At 42.3% G+C, this 17,729-nt stretch overlaps 1 protein-coding gene across 4 annotated transcripts in view; it reads left to right on the plus strand.

The window, feature by feature from the left end:
- The window catches only part of FGF12 (fibroblast growth factor 12), a 619,715-nt gene that overhangs the window by 369,317 nt on the left and 232,669 nt on the right, over positions 1-17,729 (plus strand). The window contains exon 1 of one of the 4 annotated variants that reach the window (XM_077487531.1): positions 8,749-9,574. The exons of the other annotated variants lie outside the window; for them this stretch is intronic. Coding sequence (XP_077343657.1) covers positions 9,376-9,574 — 199 coding nt within the window. The 5' untranslated portion in view covers positions 8,749-9,375. Of the gene's footprint in view, positions 1-8,748; positions 9,575-17,729 lie in introns of those variants that run through there. 4 annotated transcript variants of the gene reach the window in all.

Consider the following 17,729-nt stretch of genomic DNA (forward strand, 5'->3'; position numbering starts at 1 on the left):
ACTGCTGAGAGTGCTATCTTCCCCCATTCTTTCTTCTGGGTTTGCACGCTCCTGGCTATGTAATCAGCCAGAGCCACGATGACGGTGACATAACTGGCTGCATGGATTCTGAATATCTCCTAAACGGTGCACATTTAGGAGATATTAATTTTACCTACAGGTAAGCCTATTATAGGTAGGTAAAAACCACCAACCGAGCTTTACTACTGCTTTAGACTGATCATAGTACTCAGACAATGCCTTTTTTCTCCAGAAGGACAATACCATTTTTTCAGCCATTATCCAGGATCAGCATTGACTTTCTAGACTGAGATGCTGGTTTAGAGAGGACCCAATCATAAATAAAACCTAGTGCCTAGTTCAGTACTTTCCTTTGAAGACATATGTCTGACACAGGTCAGTCCTCTGCAGCCTCACACCTTGTGACTTGCTACAAATGTTGCAATGTAGCAGTAGATCAGTGGAGTAGAGGAGACTGAGCTTCCTTCTGCCTGCCTCCGCTTGGGCAATGTCATCGTAACCACCTTAATACCGGGCACTTTCACCCCCTTCCTGCCCAGGCCAATTTTCAGCACTGTTGTACTTTAAATGACATTTTTGCAATTTTTTTTCACACAAAAAGGGCTTTCTTTTGGAGGTATTTAATCACCACTGGGTTTATTTTATTTTTTTCTAAATAAACAAAAGAAAGACAAAACAAATTGATTTTATTATTTTTATTTTTTGTAAATAAGTAATTGTTATTCATAAATTGAGGCCAAACTGTATTCTGATACATTTCTTTGGTGAAAATAACCCAAATCAGTGTATATTATTTAGTCTGTGTTAAAGTTATAGAGTTCACAATCTATGATACAGTATATATATATATATATATATATATATATATATATAAATCTGAAAATCGATCAATCCTGATGTACTTTGGCCTATCTCATTTCTTGAGGCCCGAAAACTCCAGAACAGTACAAATATCCCCTATATGACCTTTTTTAGAAGACAGTGCAATGTATTTAGTAAGAGGCATGGTAAGTTTTTCGAAGTTGTAGTTAAATTAATTTTTATTTTTTTTACATACTGTCACTAGCGCAGTACAGCATTATATAACTGAGGTGGCAGTGATCAGGGACACTGACTGGTGACAGAATATATAAAAAAAGAATGTCCTGCCCGGTCGTCATTTGAATTTAGGCAGTGCAGGAATTGGTTAAAGTTTAACAATGGGTAAAATAACAAAGATATAAAAAGTAGTCTGTCACTATGATGTCACTGCCCCACCTCACCACTTCCTTCAATCAGAGAGCGCTTTGTAGGGATGAGCCGAACACCCCCCTGTTCGGTTCGCACCAGAACCTGCGAACAGACCTAAACTTCATGTGAACTTTAGAACCCTATTAAAGTCTATGGGACTCGAACGTTCGCAAACTAAAGTGCTCATTTTAAAGGGTAATATGCAAGTTACTGTCCTAAAAAGTGTTTGGGGACCTGGGTCCTGCCCCAGGGGACATGGATCAATGCAAAAAAAAGTTTTAAAAACGGCAGTTTTTTCAGGAGCAGTGATTTTAATAATGATTAAAGTGAAACAATAAAAGTGTAATATTCCTTTAAATTTCGTAGCTGGGGGGTATCTATAGTATGCCTGTGAAGGGGCGCATGTTTCTGGTGCTTAGAACTGTCCCTGCACAAAGTGTCATTTGTGCAGGAAAAAAAGTCTTTTAAAATCACTTGCGGCTATATTGTCGGCTCAATGAGTGTTCTCTGTATTAGCCGACAATTCATTCATTCATTGATTAAAAAAAAAAAAAAAAAGTGTGGGGGTTCCCCTAAATTCAATTACCAGGCCCTTCAGGTCTAACATGATTATTAAGGGGAACCCTGTGTCAAATTTTAAAAATCCATATCAGACCCTTTATCCGAGCACGCAACCTGGCAGGCGGCAGGAAAAGAGGGGGGGACGACAGAGCGCCCCCCCTCCCTCCTGAACCGTACCAGGCCACATACCCTCAACATTGGGAGGATGCTTTGGGGGTCTGTGACCCCTCAAAGCACCTTGTCCCCATGTTGATGAGGACAAGGGCCTCATCCTCACAACCCTGGCCGGTGGTTGTGAGGGTCTGCGGGCGGGGGGCTTATCAGAATCTGGAAGTCCCCTTTAACAAGGGGACCCGCAGATCCCGCCCCCCCCCGTTTGAAATGGTAAAGGGGTACAAAAGTACCCCTACCATTTCACAAAGAAAGTGTAAAAATGGTTAAATAAGACAAACACACTTTTGAATAATTATTTTATTAAAAATAAAAAAAAGATTCCAGCGGTGCTAATCCACTCTTGCTATCCAGCGATGAATCTCCGGGGTCCAGCGATGGATGATCATATCCAGCGATGGGGGATCTCTCAGTCCAGCGCTGTCCATACATCTGTCTTCTGTCTCCACTGCGGAGACACAGCGGAGATCCCAGCGCTGACGTTTCTTATATTAGGAGGGCGGGGCCACCCGTCTCCTGACCCCGCCCCTCTGACGCTGGTGAGGGAAGGCAGGGGTTCCCCAGTGACGTATGGGTGACCCCGCCCCCTCTGATGTAACGCAGGTTTCCGTTACATTAGAGGGGGCGGGGTCACCCATACGTCACTGGGGAACCCCTGGCTCCCCTCACCAGCATCAGAGGGGGCGGGGTCAGGTGACGGGTGGCCCCGCCCTCCTAATATAAGAAACGTCAGCGCTGGGATCTCCGCAGTGGAGACAGAAGACGGATGTATGGACAGCGCTGGACTGAGAGATCCCCCGTGGCTGGATATGATCATCCATCGCTGGACCTCGGAGATTCGTCGCTGGAAAGCAAGAGTGGATTAGCACCGCTGGAATCTTTTTTTTATTTTTTTTATTTTTAATAAAGTAATTTTTCAAAAGTGTGTTTGTCTTATTTAACCATTTTTACACTTTCTTTGTGAAATGGTAGGGGTACTTTTGTACCCCCTTACCATTTCAAACGGGGGGGGCGGGATCTGGGAGTCCCCTTGTTAAAGGGGGCTTCCAGATTCTGATAAGCCCCCCGCCCGCAGACCCTCACAACCACCGGCCAGGGTTGTGAGGATGAGGCCCTTGTCTTCATCAACATGGGGACAAGGTGCTTTGAGGGGTTACAGACCCCCAAAGCATCCTCCCAATGTTGAGGGTATGTGGCCTGGTACGGTTCAGGAGGGAGGGGGGCCGCTCTCTCGTCCCCCCCTCTTTTCCTGCGGCCTGCCAAGTTGCATGCTCGGATAAAGGGTCTGGTATGGATTTTTAGGGGGACCCCCACGTCAATTTTATTTTTAAATTTGATGCGGGGTTGCCCTTAATATCTATATCAGACCTGAAGGGTCTGGTATGGATATTTAGGGTGGGCCCCACGTCAATTTTTTTAAAAAATTTGACACGGGTTCCCCTTAATATCCATGTCAGACCTGAAGGGCCTGGTAATTGAATTTAGGGGAACCCCCACGCTTTTTTTTTTTTTTTTATCAATGAATGAATGAATTGTCGGCTAATACAGAGATCACTCATTGAGTGTTCTCTGTATTACGGGGAGCCGACAATATAGCCGCAAGTGATTTTAAAATACTTTTTTTCCTGCACAAATGACACTTTGTGCAGGGACAGTTCTAAGCACCAGAAACATGCGCCCCTTCACAGGCATACTATAGATACCCCCCAGCTACGAAATTTAAAGGAATATTACACTTTTATTGTTTCACTTTAATCATTATTAAAATCACTGCTCCTGAAAAAACGGCCATTTTTAAAACTTTTTTTTGCATTGATCCATGTCCCCTGGGGCAGGACCCAGGTCTCCAAACACTTTTTAGGACAGTAACCTGCATATTAGCCTTTAAAATGAGCACTTTAGATTTCTCCCATAGACTTGTATAGGGTGTTCCGGCTTTTCGAATTTGCCACGAACAGCCCAAATTGTTCACTGTTCGCTGAACAGGCGAACAGGCAATGTTCGAGTCGAACATGAGTTCGACTCGAACTCGAAGCTCATCCCTAGCGCTTTGCAATACCTCCTTATTACACAATGGATCATGCTAGCCTCTGAGCATGGGACCCAGAAGCAAGTGGAGTAGTGGTGTCTACTTCAGTGATTTCCATATTCCATTGGCATCATTTAGGTGTGGTGTATATACACAGTTATATTGGTCCATGCTGTGCCTATGTAACTATGTAAAAATATACTATGCCTGAAATTATTTTTTTACACTGACATGGGGTGCTTACAATGGTCAGCTTTTATTCATTTATGAAAAACATTTATCCCAAAAGGAAAAATAAACATTTCTGTATCTGCTCAAAAAGTGTTAGATGCGTTGTTTTAATGTGTTATTCTCTTATACAAAGTCCATCTAAATCTATTTATCCATCCCCTCCCCACAGGCTAACAGTGATGTTGTCTGAGGGCAGCTAGTTTGCTTCTCTGTAGATAGGGGAGCCACCCGAGTGTTAGGCTTCATGTACACTAACTGATCCTAAACTTGAGTTCAACTGCATGGAAGCCTATGGGGGTTATTTACTAAAGGCAAATCCACTTTGCACTGAAAGTGCACTTGGAAGTAAAGTCACTGTAGATCTGAGGGGGAAATGCAAGGAAAATAAAAAATAGCATTTTATCTTGCACACAATTGGATGATAAAATCAGCAGAGCTTCCCCTCATTTCTGATCTACCCCTTAGATTTAGAGCAACTGCACTTCCAAGTGCACTTTCAGTGCAAAGTGGATTTGCCTTTCGTAAATAACCCCCATGTGTCAATGTAGACACAGTCTTTTAGCAGAATTTAGGAGCTGCTGCGGTTAGGTGAGGATCAACCTCCCTCTCCTGAACGCAGAAACATTGTGTTCAGGATAGGAACGTTTAGACCACAAACTGCTGCAAAACCACAACGTGATTTTGCAACATTTTGCGTTTTCCCGTGCCCACAGTAAATGGCAGCCATGTGCACATTAAGCCTTACTGGCCAGGTCGCCAAGTAAAAACTAAGGAAAACAAGCCTAAAAAAAGAAATCCAATGCAGCCACCTCATTTTAAGATTGGTAAACTGCAATATATTACATTTTCTGGGGGTTTTAGATGCATACTGTTTTATTGATAAAAGGTAGCAATTTTTTTAAATATGATACCATTGCTGCCCATTGTGACATGTCAGAAATGAATTCATGCAGGCTTGTAAAATTACTAAAAGGCCTGTAAATCATTTGCCAAGGTGATGTATAACATATGCAAGACTGTCTGCAAATATTATACTCAACATGTTGGTACACAGATGTAGGTACATGGATATTGGTACACACATGTGGGTACATAGGTGTTGGTATATTGATGTTGGTACACAGATATAGGTACACCACAGATGTAGGTACATGGATATTGGTACACAGATGTGGGTATGGCAATATTGGTACACAGATATGCAGTCGCTTGAAAAAGTATTCATACCCCTTGAAATTTTCCACATTTTGTCATGTTACAACTAAAAATGTAAATATATTTTATGTGATAGACCAACACAGATTGGCACATAATTGTGAACTGGAAGGAACATGATAAAATGGTTTTTAAAATTCTGTAGAAATAAATATCTGAAAAGTGTGGCGTGCATTTGTATTCAGCCACCTTTACACTCCTTTCACGCTGAGGCAGTTTTCAGGCATTTTAGTGCTAAAAATAGCACCTGAAAGCTACCTCCCATGCCTCCCCACTTTCACACTGGGGTGGTGCGCTTGCGGGATGAGAAAAAAAGTCCTGCAAGCAGCATCTTTGGAGCGCTGTAGGAGTGCTGTATACAGCGCTCCTGCCTGTTGGAATGAATGGGCAGCTCTTCGGAAGTGCCACAACACGGGTGCTTTTAACCCCTACTTTGGCCACTAGCGGGGTTAAAAGGGCCCCCGCTAGCATGTCGAAAGCGCTGCTAAAACAGTGGTAAAGCAACGCTAAACTGTGCTTTACCACTAATGGACCCCAGTGTAAAAGGGGTCTTACTCTGGTACCCCTAAATAAAATCTAGTTCAACCAATTGCCTTCAGAAGTCATCTAATTAGTAAATAGAGTCCACCTGTGTGTAATTTAATCTCAGTATAGATACAGCTGTTCTGTGAAGCCCTCAAAGGTTTGTTGGGGAACCTTAGTGGACAAACAGCATCATGAAGGCCAAGGAACACACCAGACAGGTCAGGGATAAAGTTGTGGAGAAGTTTAAAGCAGGGTTAGATCCACAGCTCAGGTGGGAGAATCTGTCCACAGGGCAACTATTAGTGGTACACTCCATAAATCTGACCTTTATGGAAGAGTGGAAAGAAGAAAGCCATTGTTGAAAGAAAGCCATAAGAAGTTCTGTTTGCAGTTTGCGAGAAGCCATGTGGGGGACAGAAGGTGCTCTGGTCAGATGAGACCAAAATTTAACTTATTGGCCTAAAGCTAAACGAAATGTGAGATGGAAAACTAACACTGCACATCACTCTGAACACACCATCCCCACCGTGAAACATGGTGGTGGCAGCATCATGTTGTGGTGATGCTTTTCTTCAGAAGGGACAGGGAAGTTGGTCAGAGTTGACAGGAAGATGGATGGAGCGAAATACAGGGCAATCTTAGAAGAAAAGCTGTTTGAGTCTGAAAAAGACTTGAGACTGGGGTGGAGGTTCATCTTCCAGCAGGACAACGACCCTAAAGATACAGCCAGAGCTACAATGGAATGATTTAGACCAAAGCATATTCATGTGTAAAGAATAGCCCAATCAAAGTCCAGAACTAAATCCATTTGAGAATCTGTGTCAAGATTTGAAAATTTGTGTTCACAGACACTCTTCATCCATTCAGACAGAGTTTGAGATATTTTACAAAGAAGAATGGGCAAAAATGTCACTCTCTAGATGTGCAAAGCTGGTAGAGACATCCCCAAAAAGACTTACAGCTGTAATTGCAGGGAAAGGTGGTTCTACAAAGTATTGACTCAGGGGAGCAGAATACAAATGCACACCACACTTCCCACATATTTATTTGTAAAACATTTTGAAAGCCATTTATCATTTTCCTTCCACTTCACAATTATGTGCCACTTTGTGTTGATCTATCACATAAAATCCCAATAAAATACATTTACATTTTTGGTTGTAACATGACAAAATGTGGAAGATTTCAAAGGGTGTGAATACTTTTTCAAGGCTCTGTAGGTACACCATAGATGTAGGTGCATGAATATTTGTACACAGATGTTGGGTACCTAGGTGTGGATAAATAGAGGTTCGTACACAGATATAGGTACACCATGGATGTAGGTACATTGATTTGCAGAGGGATATAGATGTTGGTAGTAGGGGTGGATACATACGTGCAGATAAATGGCTATTGGTACATAGCTGTAGGTACATGGATATTGGCACACAGATGGCGGTGCATAGTTGGGGATAAATACATGTAGGTATATAGATATTGGTACATGGATGTAGGTATATGGATATGAGTGTGCAGATATGGGTACATAGATGTAGGTATATGGATATTGGTACATAGGTATATGGATATTGGCACATAGATGTAAGTATATGGATATTGGTACATAGATGTAAGTATATAGATATTGGTACATATATGTGGGTATATGGATATTGGTACCTAGATGTAGGTATATGGATATTGGTACATAGATGTGGGTATATGGATATTGGTACCTAGATGTAGTTATATAGATATTGGTACATAGATGTGGGTATATGGATATTGGTACATAGATGTGGGTATATGGATATTGGTACCTTGATGTAGGTATATGGATATTGGTACCTAGATGTAGGTATATGGATATTGGTACATAGATGTAGGTCTATGGATATTGGTACATAGATGTGGGTATATGGATATTGGTACATAGATGTAGGTATATGGATATTGGTACATAGATGTGGGTATATGGATATTGGTACCTAGATGTAGTTATATAGATATTGGTACATAGATGTGGGTATATGGATATTGGTACATAGATGTGGGTATATGGATATTGGTACCTTGATGTAGGTATATGGATATTGGTACCTAGATGTAGGTATATGGATATTGGTACATAGATGTAGGTCTATGGATATTGGTACATAGATGTGGGTATATGGATATTGGTACATAGATGTAGGCATGTGGATATGGGTACACAGATATGGGTATATAGATGTAGGTATATAGATATTGGTTCACAGATGTAGGTATATAGATATGGGTACAAAGGGGTGGATAAATAGATGTGGGTACGTAGATGTAGGTATATGGATATTGGTACAGATATAGGTATATGTATACACAGATGTAGGTATATAGATGTGGGTACACAGGTGTGGATAAATAGACATGGGTGCATATATATATAACATACCTAGGTCTGTAGGTGTGGGTACACAGATTTAGGTATATTGGTACATAGCTATGTGTATACAGGTGTAGGCATATGGGTGCATATATATAATATACCTAGGTGTGTAGGTGTGGGTACACAGAGGTAGGTATTTTGGTACATAGCTATGTGTACACAGGTACATGGAAGACATGACTGTTGCAGGAGGTGACATGGTGCCAGCAGAGTGATGAGACTGAGGGAAGTGGTGATGTCGGCCCCATAGTCCGTAGCGGTGACAGGCTGGATATGATCTGCAGTTCCCTCGGACCGCCGGTGAGAGTTTCTCATCCAAACCTCGATCACGTAGGATTGCGTAGAGAGGCCAGATAGGGGAGACAGGAGGAATGAGAGGCAGAGATGTGCGGTGCTCGGGTGGATGAAGGCTCTGCTCTCCCTCCTGCTCCGTGTTCCGTGTGAGTGGACGTGGAGTGTCCCTGCTTCCTCCTCCTCCTCCTCCTCCTCCTCTGTCACCAGCGCCGAGGGGGCAGCCCGCACTTTAATGTCATGCTGACATCCCAGGACATGACAGGAGGGCTGTGCAGTGTGCATGGTGGATGATCCTTACTGCTCCCTACCTGGCCCCCCTCCCCCCTCTCCTGACATTACCAGAGCTGACATGGATGTGGGGGGGTGTGATGTGGGTGACCCGGGATGTGTGCCCCCATAGAGAACGATGTCTGCCATACTACACAGGGCTCTCCTAGGAATACACTGTGACCTCTCTCCCGGATCTTCCACGATGACTTCCAGCCTGTACTGACCTGTTGGGATCTTCCAGGAGCGGGAGTGATGGGGAAGTCCTGATCCCCCCTCCCCTCCATCATCCTGGAGAAGAGTATGGGGAGGATTCCGCACACCTACAACCCAGCTCTCCTCTAAGCTGGCACTACTCCTCTCCATACACAGACAGCTCTTCTTCTAGGGGGTCCCGACCCCCCACCTACTCCCTGCACCCACCATGGCTGCGGCTATAGCCAGCTCTCTTATCCGACAGAAGAGACAGGCCAGGGAGTCCAACAGTGACCGGGTATGTACGTCCAAGAGACGGACCAGTCCCAGCAAGGACGGGCGGTCCCTGTGTGAGAGGCATGTCCTGGGGGTCTTCAGTAAAGTCCGCTTCTGCAGTGGGAGGAAGAGGCCGGTCCGGAGAAAACAAGGTCAGTGCCTCACACCTACACAATCTCTATACAGTCACCCTTCATCCATCCCTCCTTCCATCCATCACTCCTTCCTTCCATCCCTCCATCCATCCATCACTCCTTCCATCCCTCCCTCCCTGCATCCATCCATCCCTCCCTTCATCCCTACGGACATCCATTCATCCCTTCTTCCATCCATCCATCCTTCCATACAGCCCTCCATCCCTCCTTCCATCTATCCATCTGTCCATCCATCCCTACATCCATCCATGCATCCCTTCTTCCATCCATCCGACCTTCCATACAGCCCTCCATCCCTCCTTCTATCCATCCATCCATCCATCCATATATCCATTCTTCCCTCCATTTATATATTCACCCCTCCTTCCATCCATCCATATATTCATCCCTCCATACATCCCCCCCCCCCCCAATTTTTCTATCTATCTATCTATCTATCTATCTATCTATCTATCTATCTATCTATCTATCTATCCATATATTCTTCTCTCCGTACATCCCTCCTTCCTTCCATACATCCCTTCTTCCATTCATCCATGCATCTGTCCCTCTATACATCCTTCCATACATTCTTCCATTCATTCATCCTTCCTTTTTTTTCCATTAATCCCTCCTTCCTTCCTTCCTTTCTTCCTTCCTTCCTTTCATCCATCTTTCCTTCCTTCCTTTCATCCCTCCTTCCTTCCTTTCATCTGTCCTTCCTTCCGTCCATCTCTCCTTCCTTCCTTCTTTCCTTTCATCCCTCCTTCCTTCCATTCATCTCTCCTTCCTTTCATCTCTCCTTCCATTCATCACTCCTTCCATTCATCTCTCCTTCCTTCCTTCCTTCCGTTCATCCCTCCTTCCTTCCTTCCATTCATCCCTCCTTCCTTCCATTCATCTCTCCTTCCTTCCTTCCTTCCTTCCTTCCATTCATCTCTACTTCCTTCCTTCCTTTCATCCCTTCTTCCTTCCATTCATCCCGCCTTTCTTCCTTCTATTTATCCTCCATCCCTCCTTTCCTTCCGTCCTTCCTTCTATTCATCTCTCCATACATCCATCCATCCTTTCCCCCTTCTTTTCTTCCTTTTATTCGTCCCTCCATCCATCCATTCTCCCCTCCCTGGTTACTGTACACTATACGATCAGACTGTACGATCTCCATAAAGCTGACCCTACACACACACAGAAAAATCCTCAAATCTCCTTTAGATTTACCAAAACCCTGTAGTATAAGGACATAGCTAAACATACACTCACTTTCTACCCAATCAAGCAGGCCCTTGTACTACACAGTTGATGGCACAATTGACTTTGGGTCTACCAAAAACCGATAAGAAAAAAAAACAAGATATGGGACTTTCAAGGTGCTGCACACTTTTATGGAAAAGAGAAATAAACACTTTAAAAATGTGGGTCTACCAAAACTATTATTATTATCGCAGGTACTTATATAGCGGGAACAATTACGCAGTGTTTACATTTATATTATACATTCACATCAGTCCCTGCCCTCAAGGAGCTTACAATCTGTAATATAAGCACTTACCTAATGTTCCAGATCAATTGGTATCCAACCAGGCAGGCTCCTGCACTATATAATTGTCGAAAAGATCCAAGGGCCACCATGCACAATCCAGCCATACAATTGTACAAACTTTCAATTTACCAAAACGATGTAATAATAAGGCCTACCTAATCTATACAATCAATCTGTATCCAATCAGGCAGACTCTTGTACTATGTAGTAGTTGGTGGCTGTAAAGGAGATTGTACAATCAGATTGATAGAACGTTTGCTTGCCTAATGCCATCCTCAGTCTGATTAATTAAACTGAACCTTACCCAGCGGGGCATTATAATAAGGGCAGAATAGGTGGCTTGCCTGGCATTTGGGTTACCCTCTGACCTGTCTGGTCATATTGGACTTGTTACCAATGATATTAACAGGAAAAGGTCCGTAAGGCTGGTCTTTTTACCCAGAAAAGAAGCCTATAGGGATACTAAAAAAAAAAAAAAAAGTTCTGCACCTCAGTGCTGTTCATAAAGTCCTTAAAAGGGAGGACAGCCATGACAGTCATGGTATTGATAAGATAATCAATAATCATTCACAATCCATATGCAATCACAGCGTTATTAGCAAAGTATGTACAGAATACAAGGAATTCAATCTTCTAAGCGTTAAATGAAAGATTGCTGATTTTGATTGCATATAGATTATGTATGATCGTTCGATTATCTTTATTCTTAATTCTGATTGCATCATTTTTATGTCATTTGTAATTTGCAAAGATCCCATTTAAAAGTCAGACATCACCTTCTAATTCGTAATGCTGAAGCCCTTATGTGTGATCTCAGTGCAGTGTCTGGGGGAGCCCATGAACTGGAAAGAGATGGGACCTAAGGTACAATTCATCCACCAATACCTTCACCTTAATTCTTTTCATTGGCAGAGATCAATAATAATATACAAAGGACATGCACTTTGTTCCATAATATATAAAAAGAATCCACATGCTGCTAAAAATGGTTACATTGAATTGTTCTTCCTAAAGGCATGTAGCAAGTGGGAGCACCATTCATGTTAGATGTAGCAGACGTTTTGTGCAAGCTCCCCCCCCCCCCCCCCCCCCCGATATTTGCATGCATCAAATCCAATGATAAATGATAGTGTCATATGAAATGCACTATATTATATAAATACGGGACACATCTATTCTTCCATCCTACATCTTTCCATAAACAATAAAACCTTGTGTTGCAGTTGTTATATTAAGCAGTTTACTAATAAACTTCTGCGTACAAATAGAATATTTAAACAAGCAGTGAATACACATTTGACTTTATTCAAAGTTTTATCTAGTAATTTTGCTTTTAGCCCTTTTTTTTGCTTTAATGAAGTAGCTGATAGTGACATATGGTAGGATGTGTGTGGATTCTACAATGAAATAAACCATATGTTGCATCGCTTTAATTATTCATGGAAGTTGTTGGTATTTTGTTTAGATGTATTACCTCTTTGATATGTATGAAGTATTTGGGCCAAGGCGATGATGTGGCTTTAAGCCATGGTGGGATGTAAATTTGATACAGACTAACGCATCCTCTGGTGTAAAGTGCGCTATACGTAAAGAGTGATTTACAAAAGCAGTGATTTATTTTTATTTTTTTACTCTGTGCTCTATGATTGAATCTGTGTTTACATCAAATAGCCAATCACGAGCAAGGGTTAAAAAAATAAAAATAAATTTCCTGCTTGTGATTGGATGTTTAGTACAAACACACATTCATTGGTCAATGGGAAAGCTGACTCCTTTAGCTTATCTGCAGCATAGTCCAAGCTGGATTTGCAGGGGAAGGGAAGTGTAAATGTAATGAGAACATGTTAAAATAAGGCTGTTGCCCTTAGCAAGCATTCTTAAGGGAATTTTGGAATTTTGAAGCATGAGCAAAAGCTCCAGATTTTAATATAGTTTTTATGTTGGTCCTACATTTTAATTTGAGACTTGTAACTAAAAGGTAGAGCTCTGCTAATATTGACCTTAAGGTTTGGGTGGAAGGTGAGGGAACGTTCAAAAACATGCTCTGCTCTGATTCACAGACTTGAGCAATGCATTGATCTTGGTCAATTCCTGACCCACTATGTACGGGTTGCTCGTCTCATTAGAATGTAAGGATTAAAATAAGGGAACTTTTGAATATATGCAACCCCTTCCCACCCCAACTCAGTTTGTAGCGAGGCAGATTTTGGTAACCCAAGTCCAATCCCATCTCAACCACTGTCTAACATGAAGAGTTTGGCTATCTCCACTTTAAGATTGCAGTATGTTTTAATCATTATTTAAAGTGGAACTTCACTCTCTCCGTCAGCACTGACTATTTTTAATCCTTATGCTGCCAGCATTAGTAAAGAGATAGGAAAATATATCATATTTACTTGTTTTAAACTTTATTTTTATTTCTTCAGTTTTTTTTCCTGGATTCCATGCCTAGGCAAATTATGTCATACACCCCATGAGTCTTCAGGAGTGGAGGAGGGGCTTTCTTAGCTAAGCACACCCTCTTGCCTGTATGCCTGAGCCTTGGGCAGATGGATTCCAGGAAGTAAATGTTAAATCAATCATTTGCACGTACTTAAGATGGCCACAGCTAAAAATGCTAGGCAGTGTTTTTCAATGTGATTTCTTAGCAAAATAAAGAACGGAGACATAGGTGAATTAGTGAGTTTTCTTTGAAATATTAAACATGAATTAAACAGCATTTTTAGTTTGTGGTGCTCAGATGCAGTGAAATTCCACTTTAAAGTGATATTAAAGTCTTGTTTTAAAAAAAAAAAAAAATATTAAACATGTTATACTTACCTGCTCTATGTAATGTTTTGCACAGAGCAGCCCTGATCCTCCTCTTCTTGGGTCCCTCACTGGTGCTCCTGGCCCCTCCCTCCTGCCCCTACAGCAAGCAGCTTGCTATAGAGACACTTGAAGCGAGCTGCAGATCCATGTGTCCATTCAGATACAAAGCCGCGGCTCAGCCCTGTCCCCTCCCTCTTCATTGGTTTACTGACTTTGATTGACAGCAGCAGGAGCCAATGGCACCCGCTGTTGTCTCAGCCAATGAGGAGGGAGAGTCCCAGACAGCTGAGGCTCTCGTGAAACATTGCTAGATCGAGATGGGGTAAGTATTAGGGGATAGGGATGAGCTCGGTTTTCGACACGAACGCGCGTTCGACTCGAACATCGACCGCTTGTCTGTTCTGCAAATTCAGAACTTTGTGGACTGTTCGCACCAAATTCGTGTGGCACGAACGGTCCACAATGCACTACGCCATCGCGGTGCATTGCTGGCTCATGATTGGCCAAGCATGCACTGTGACCCCGCATGCTTGGCCAATCACAGTGCTGGCAGCAAGGAGAGCCATAATTTGCCATAGGCATGATGCCTGTGGCCAATTATAGCTCAGGGGGTTTAGTACACGCCCCACACTATATAAGGCGGCCAGCGCGGCGACCTTGTGTAGTGTGTTCTGGCGTGCAGGGAAAGAGCTAAATAGGCAGGGACAATGTGTTCTTTTCTCAGGCATTTTAAAGTTAAAGTGGTGTTGTGTTCCTCCAGCACAGTATACACCTGTATCTACCCTTTATTGCTGGTGTTCTATAATAAAGGCATCTGCAGGAGTTAGTGGGTGTTGTGAGCCTCCAGCGCAGTATACACCTGTATCTACCCTTTATTGCTGGTGTTCTCTAATACAGGCATCTGCAGGAGTTAAAGTGGGTGTTTTGTGCCTCCAGCACAGTATACACCTGAAGATACCCCTTATTGCTGGTGTTGTCTGTTGCATATCTTGCATATTAGCCTTTAAAATTAGCACTTTTGATTTCGAACGTTCAAGTCCCATAGACTTTAATAGGGTTCTAAAGTTCGTACAAATTTTAGGTCCGATCGAAGGTTCTGGTGCAAACCGAACTGGGGGGTGTTCGGCTCATCCCTTGAGAGGGACTGCTACACACAGAAAGTCTTTTTTTTATCTTAATGCATTAAGATAAAAAAAAAAAAATTCTGCCTTTAGAACCACTTTAACTTCACTAACTTTTACTAAAGTAAAAAAATAAAATAAAATTAAAATAATGAACATTATATAAGTATTGGTGGCTCTCCTGGCTCCTCCTCTTCTTCATGTGTCCCCAAAGAAAGCCGTTTGCTATGGAGGCACATAGTGTCTATGTACCCACGCTCCTCACTTCCTCCACTACCTGCATTTGATTGGCAGCAGCATTGGCCAATGGCTCCTGAGAGGGGAAAAGAGATGGAGCCGTGCACAGAATAGAAAATATTTTTTTTTCACACAGAATAAAAAATCGTTTTTTTTTTTACCTTAATGCAAGGAATGCATTAAGGTAAAAAAAAAAAATGTCATCTTTAGTATCACTTTAAGGTGTGACAAAGAGAAGTTGTGTGTTTGATTGTAGGGCTTAATGTACCAGCAGGTTGCCCGAAGAATGCAATCAATTTAATTTTAAACTGTCCCACAAATGCCTGACGTGTGATCAGATTCTCAAGGTTTGGGGTTATTATTGAATTCGGCTCTTTCTGTACATTCTGCATTTTATTTTAGAAACGTCAGATGTTCAATAAAACAGGGAATTATGTCTCAGCAGGAGCCCCTTTAATGAAAGCGCTTGTAATAATTAATTAGCATTTCAAAAGCCCTATTTTTTCATGTATTTTTTTATTTCAAGTTTTAGAGTATTCTTCCCTGCTTCTTCAGATATCAATAATGTGTTGTGCGCTATTAATTTTCACTTAGTTAATAGTTAGCTATAATTAAGATGGTAGAGCAACATAAAATGAATCTCACAGGGGCTATGACATTCTACTAAGTCTGCTTGGCATTTACAGTACGATGTATATTTATGGTAACAGATTAATGCAGTATTTATGTAACATGGCAGAGGCCACTACTGTGCCTTAGGGAGGCCATACACAGTCAGATCTCTCATCAGTAACAATATGAGATTAGAGATCAGATTATATGCCAAACCTACAGTGACCCCTCATACTTTTTTGGCTAGCACCAGACTGCAGTTCATGTGTGAATAAAGGGCGATATTTCTGTACTAGTGACGTAAAAGTACAGTACAAATCATACAGTGTAAGGAAGAATTCATGTAAATGAAAAGATATGAGTGGATCAAAGTCCAGAGACATTAATAATGACATTCCTTTACTAGGCATTTCATGCATACTGACTTGTGAAGGAACATTTATTTAGCTTTGATTAAAGTAAACCTGTATTTAGGTCACATTCATGCGAGCGTGCTATAGCATACGCCCGTACGAAGGCCGTGTTTGCCCACACCCTTGCAGGCAGTGCCATTCAAATCAATTGGGACTCAGCGGCTGCATTAACACAGACGGTGTCTGTTTGGGCTGTGTACTCGCATGGCTGCAAATTGGGATCAGCAGCTGTGTCTGTGCAGCCACTGCATCCCAATTGACTTGAATGGGACTGTAGTACACCCGTGTGAACGAGGCCTTACACAGCAAATAGTAACCTCTAAAAATTCAATTTGGTTGGTTTTCATGCAGATATAGTGGTTTCAATTCCATTTGAGTCACTCAAAATATTACTAAACCCAGGACCCTGCATTCACTATATCTGGTCTCCCACAGTACACAGAATATAAAAATGCAACTATTTTAATGAATATACACTGGTAAATACCCTTTCTCAGTATATAGCAGTATACCTTTTCTCAGTATATGCAGTATATAGCAGTCTTATGGCTTCTATGAGTGTTCGGCCGAGCACAGCACTTAAAGAGGAAGTAAACCCTAATGGGTTTACTTCTTCTTTGTCTCCCTACAAAGGTAAAGCATAATGGGCTACTGTGCATTGCATAGTAGCCCATTATGTGTCACTTACCTGACACAGGAGCCAGCGATGTCACCGCTGTCCCCTGTAGTACGGAGCGTCCATCTTCTTCCTGTTATCGCTGCTCCGGCCACTCACAGCATCGGAGCAGTGATGACATCACTCCCACGCATGCGCACGGGAGCTGCCACTAATGGCATATCGCCATTAGCAGTGGCATGCTGCTAATGGCGATAGTTCACCTGTGCGCCACTGTCTGCAGCGCATGCGCCGTAGACAGCGGATACTGTCTTTTAGCAAATATCTCCTAAACCGTGTAGGTTTAGGAGTTATTTCTTAGACCTACAGGTAAGCCCTAATCTAGGCTTACCTGTAGGTCAAAGTGGTTTGTAAGGGTTTACAACCACTTTAAAGCTTGTAGGAGGAGTTTTCATTTTCCTCTGACTATAAGGCTGCAGGACCCCTAACCCTCTCTCTGGACAGTGCTGATTGGCCCTGTGCTGATCACATGCACCCTCCAAAAAAAACAAAAAACTCTCTAGCAATACACACCAAACTGGGCACATGCAAAGTAACCTCTGTGTTATCAGCAGATGGATTGGGGACATTTAAAGAAGGGGAGGATCAGAGAACACAGGATCAAACAGCCTTTTTACACAATGTGGTGGACTAACCCCTTAGGCTCCACGGTAAGTATAACAAGCATACTTTGCTGCATATATAGACTGCATTATTGTTGTGTGTTTAGTAACACTTTAACCGGTATCAAATCAGCGGTTCTTACTTCGCTGGTACTAAGATT

This window comes from Lithobates pipiens, unplaced genomic scaffold, assembly GCF_037356315.1.
Source record: "Lithobates pipiens isolate NorthernLeopardFrog02 unplaced genomic scaffold, aLitPip1_a1.2 Scaffold_18, whole genome shotgun sequence".
Lineage (NCBI taxonomy): Eukaryota > Metazoa > Chordata > Amphibia > Anura > Ranidae > Lithobates > Lithobates pipiens.